The sequence below is a fragment of the Theropithecus gelada genome, chromosome 6 (assembly GCF_003255815.1).
Source record: "Theropithecus gelada isolate Dixy chromosome 6, Tgel_1.0, whole genome shotgun sequence".
Lineage (NCBI taxonomy): Eukaryota > Metazoa > Chordata > Mammalia > Primates > Cercopithecidae > Theropithecus > Theropithecus gelada.
Window position 1 is genome coordinate 174,247,745 of NC_037673.1, and position 4,589 is coordinate 174,252,333.

A 4,589-nucleotide genomic window follows, 5' to 3' on the forward strand; every position below is an offset into this window, starting at 1 on the left:
AAAAAAAAAAAAAAAAAAAAAAAAAAAAAAAAAAAAAAAAAAGCATCTTGAATTGGTTGCCATCATTTAAACTCAATCAGACTTTCAAGGCATGGTCTAGCCACACACAGCCTACATTCCCACATGACAGCTATGAAAGGGCTCCAGTCCAGCAGGGGCCGTCCCGGTCCCTGCCATCCCTCACTTCCTGTGCCTCAGATCTGGCCCCTGCTATGTAAGATAAAGACAGCTAGAGGTCCCCCTGAGCCTAAACCCACCTAACAGGACTAACATGGGTGAAGCATCTTAGCTTACAAAGCTTACTCACATACATCTGTCTCTTTTTATTCTCATAGTCCACAGAGAACTGACTTCGGTTCTTACTCTTAAGCCAAATTGGTAAGTTCCTTCAGAACAGGGCCTCTCCCTGCTTTATCCCAACAAGTGATACTGTAGCTACCCAAGATCCACCCTCCAGCCTTTTTTTTTTTCCCCCCAGACAGGGCCTCACTCTATCATGCAGTCTGGAGTGTGGTGGTGTATGATCATGGCTCACTGCAGCCTCGAACTCCTGGGCTCAAGTGATCCTCCCACTTTAGCCTCCCAAGTGGCTGGGACTACAGGCATGTGCCACCACACCCAGCTAATTAAAAAAAATTTTTTTTGTAGAGATGGAGTCTCACTTTGTTGCGCAGGTTATTCCTGAACTACTGTCCTCAACTGATCCTCCTGTCTTGGCCTCCCAAAGCACTAGGATTACAGGTGTGAGCCACAGCACCTGGGCTAGGATTCCCATTTTATAAGATGGGAACTGAAATGCAAGAGGTAACTCATCTGTAGTCACAAAACTAAGAAGACATGGAGCCGAGAATCCATCCAGGCCTGTCTTAGCTCCAACACTCCTGGCTCTGTCCCATACTCTTCTGCTACGGCAGACGATCCCAGACACCCCAGTGCTGAGCAAGGTCAGGGGGCCATGTGCTCCTTACCGTCTTCGAGGGGATATAGACATAGGGCAGATTTCGGTCCTCACACATGACTGGGAGATGGCAGTATACCTCAATGGGCAGTGTGTCTCCTGCCAAAACCATGATCCTGAAATGAGAGGAAACAGTCGTTTCTGGCTTTGCTCCCTCCTTTCAGTTGTAAGTGCCGCCCTGGGCTGGGTCTTACGGAGAGAGAGAAAACTGTGTGTGGTGAGTGCACTCTTCTGGGGTGATCTCTACCTCTTGGCAACATGTAAGTGCCATCAAAGTGAGGTAGTGCTCGGACAGGTGAAGTACAGGATGGGTGCCAAGGTGTATAAGCTCAGCTCTCTTTGGAGAGTCAAAAAAGCTTTCAACCAGGAGGTGATACTTGAACAGCACGCTAAATGATGACTGTGTCAGGCAGCCCATGGAGGGGTTGGGAGTGGGGAGAGCATGAGGTGGGAGAATCAGAATGGCACCAGAGAGACTGGCAGGGGACACCTCCAAGGCCTTGAGTACCAGGCTAAGAAGCATGGGCTCTGTCCCAAGAGTGACAGTGAGGCAATGAAAGCTTGCCAGAGACGCCTCAGCCAGGGTTCCTAGCTGGCCAGGTGTGAAGACTGGGGGGGCAAGGGCCTCAGGAGCCTGAAGACACAGAAGGAAAAGTCTGCTCTCCCACTGGGTAACAGGCAGACACACAAGGACAGAGTCCTCAGCTGAAAGCGCTCTTCCCCACACCTAGCGCTCCTCTGCCGGCTCCCCGTCTATTAAGCGCCTTTAACTGTGAGTGTTCCTCACAGCCTTATCCTCGGCTGCCATCCCCTCGCAGTACCTTCTTCCCGGCTGACCAGAGCCACTGCCGTGGGGTCAAGTGCCATCTGTGTGCTGAAAACTCCCAGATTTACCTACCATCTCCAGCCTGGCCCTCTCTTCCATGCTCCAAACCCCTATAGCCATCTGCGTATTTGACAGGTCTCCTGGTGGGGGGAGGGGTGGAAGTCATGTGTCTACGGCACCCCAAAACCTTATCCAAAGCCAAGCTTGTGATCTTTCTACACAAATCTGGTCCCCTCCACTGTTCACATCTCAGACTGGGCCCTCTCTCCCTCCAACTGGGCGTGCCAGAACCGAAAAGTTGTCATTACCTCCCCATTCTCCACATCTAAAGTCCTTTCAAATCTGTCCCCTCTAACTCTGTCTCCACCATCACCTCTCCACGACTACAGTAGTCTACTGCCTGAACTTTCCCCAACCTACTCGTACCTCTCTAATCCTTTCTTCAACTGCCAGAAAAATCTTAGGGTGTAAAAAGTAATAAAAATTATGTCACTTCCTGGCTTTAACCCCCAATAGCTTCCAAAGCACTGAGTATAAAAACTAAATTTACTGTGGCCTACAAGCCTCCTAAGAAGGTAGCACCTCTGCTCACCAGACCCTCTCCTGCCCCGAGGCCTCTTTCTTCTGGCAGGATCCTCCCCCCCCCCCCCCCCAAATTAATCCCTGTGTCTTAAGAGCTCAGCTCAAATGGGACTGCTGAGGCAAACTTGCCCTGAGGTGCCCTCCCCAGCGAGGTTAGACGCCATTGAGCATCAAGTGTGCCCAACATTATTGAGCTCTTGAGCACCCACAGTTTCACTTCTTGGGATAAAGCACGGAGGCCCTGTTCTGAAGGAGCTTACCATCTGGCCTGAGAGGGTGATACAGGGAAGAAAAATGTAAGTAAGTTTCAAACTTTGATAAATGCCATTAAGAAAAGTGGGGTGAAGAAGTAATTCTCATTGCACTCTGTCATTTTCCTTCATGGCTATCACAACGTGTAATTATTTGTGTGTGTGTCATTATCTGATCAATGAATGTCATTGTTTCTCCCACAGCACAGTGCCTGAAAAAGAGTATACTCAATAGTTAAGGCTGCCAGGCGCGGTGGTTCATGCCTGTAATCTCAACGCTTCGGGAGGCTGAGGCAGGAGGATCCCTTGGGCCCAGGAGTTCAAGACCAGCCCGGGCAACAGGGCGAGACTCCTCTGTCTCTGCAAAACAACAACAATCAGCCAGGCGTAGCGGCGCAAGCCTGTGGTCCCAGCTACTTGGGAGGCTGAGGTGGGAGGATCACTTGAGCCCAAGGGGGACGAGGCTGCGGTGAGCTGTGATCGCACCACTGCACTCCAACCCGGTGAGAGCTAAACAAAAACGTTAACGCTCAGCTCCTTAAATACAGAGCTGGAGAAGGGCCATCCCTAGGACTGAGATTCAGGGCTGAGGGGATTAGGGCGGAGGCCCGAGGTAATCTGAGGCAAGGAGCGGAGCCCGAGGAGGAAGGTCCCTGCATTAATGAAGGTGGGTCTACCCTAAGGAACTTGGCTTACACGATTCGCTTCACTTTGGAATTCACTTTGAGCTCGTATACCTGATGTATCGGTATTGTACCAAAGGGACTTTACCGACTGCTTGATTGGCTTCTGCATATGGGGCTAGGTCAGAGTCAACCTTTTTACTGTGCACCTACTAAGCAGAGATTTCTCCGTTTACGTTTAGAAATGCAAAATCTAAAGGAGGGTTCTTACCCTTTTTCTCCTTTGTTGACAAATTTCTGAACCTCTTTCACCCCGCGCCGAATCTGCTTCTGCTTCACGGCTGCAACAACAGAAGAGTCGGTCGGGGGCCTCGCCCCGCCACCCGCGACCCCATTCCGGCCACGCCGGCTCCCGCCTCACCTTTCTTGATGCATTTGTAGAGCTTCCGCGTGAGGCGGCGAGAAGCCAGGGGCTGCGCGATGGGGTTCTGGTTGACCAGCAGCTCCTGGTAGGTGCGCTCCCCGGAGCACGCCTCCGCCTGAGCCTCGGGCCCGTCGGGATCTGCCTTTATTTTGGTCATCGCAGCGGCCACGGAAACCTAGTCCCAGGGAGGCGAGCCCACGCGGTCCCCAGCTTCAGGCATCACTTCCAGGTCATCAGCTGCGCGAGAAGCCGCCGCACAACACGGCCAATCAGGAAACGACGTCTCCGACTCAGCCCAATCGTTGATGCTCAGCTCCGTGACTACGGAGAGCGGAGAGGGGCGGAGTCATGGTCCTATAGGCGGGGCCATCCCCTATATATTAGTATTACTAGTTTGTAATACTAATTACCTTTGATCCTGATGTGGCAGGCCTGCCATTTTTGTGTTGCTGCAACAGGCCAGTAAGTAGAAACTTAGAAGTGTTCTGGTGGTTGTGGGTGGGAGCGCAGGTCAAGAGACGGGGCGGAACGGATTAGGGCGGAGCCGAGGGAATGTGAGGCTAGGGGCGGAGCCGTGGGAATCGGGGCCGGAGGGAGCGGGGCCCTGGGTGCTGGAAAGGCTGTCCTCTTTTTTTTCCCTTTTTTTTTTTTTTTTTGAGACGGAGTCTCGCTCTGTCGCCCAGGCTGGAGTGCAGTGGCCGGATCTCAGCTCACTGCAAGCTCCGCCTCCCGGGTTCACGCCATTCTCCGGCCTCAGCCTCCCGAGTAGCTGGGACTACAGGCGCCCGCCACCTCGCCCGGCTAGTTTTTTTTGTATTTCTTAATAGAGACGGGGTTTCACCGTGTTAGCCAGGATGGTCTCGATCTCCTGACCTCGTGATCCGCCCGCCTCGGCCTCCCAAAGTGCTGGGATTACAGGTGTGAG

At 52.5% G+C, this 4,589-nt stretch overlaps 1 protein-coding gene across 2 annotated transcripts in view; it reads right to left on the bottom strand.

Moving 5' to 3' along the window:
• The window catches only part of NHP2 (NHP2 ribonucleoprotein), a 4,887-nt gene extending 910 nt beyond the window's left edge, over positions 1–3,977 (bottom strand). Inside the window, exons 1-3 of one of the 2 annotated variants that reach the window (XM_025387364.1) lie at positions 3,662–3,977; positions 3,512–3,581; positions 969–1,074 (exon numbers count right to left, since the gene is read on the bottom strand). In XM_025387364.1, the coding sequence (XP_025243149.1) occupies positions 969–1,074; positions 3,512–3,581; positions 3,662–3,821 (336 nt within the window). In that variant the 5' untranslated portion in view covers positions 3,822–3,977. The remainder of the gene's footprint in view (positions 1–968; positions 1,075–3,511; positions 3,582–3,661) is intronic. The other variant, XM_025387365.1, reaches the window with a different exon arrangement.
• Positions 3,978–4,589: the final 612 nt, after the last annotated feature.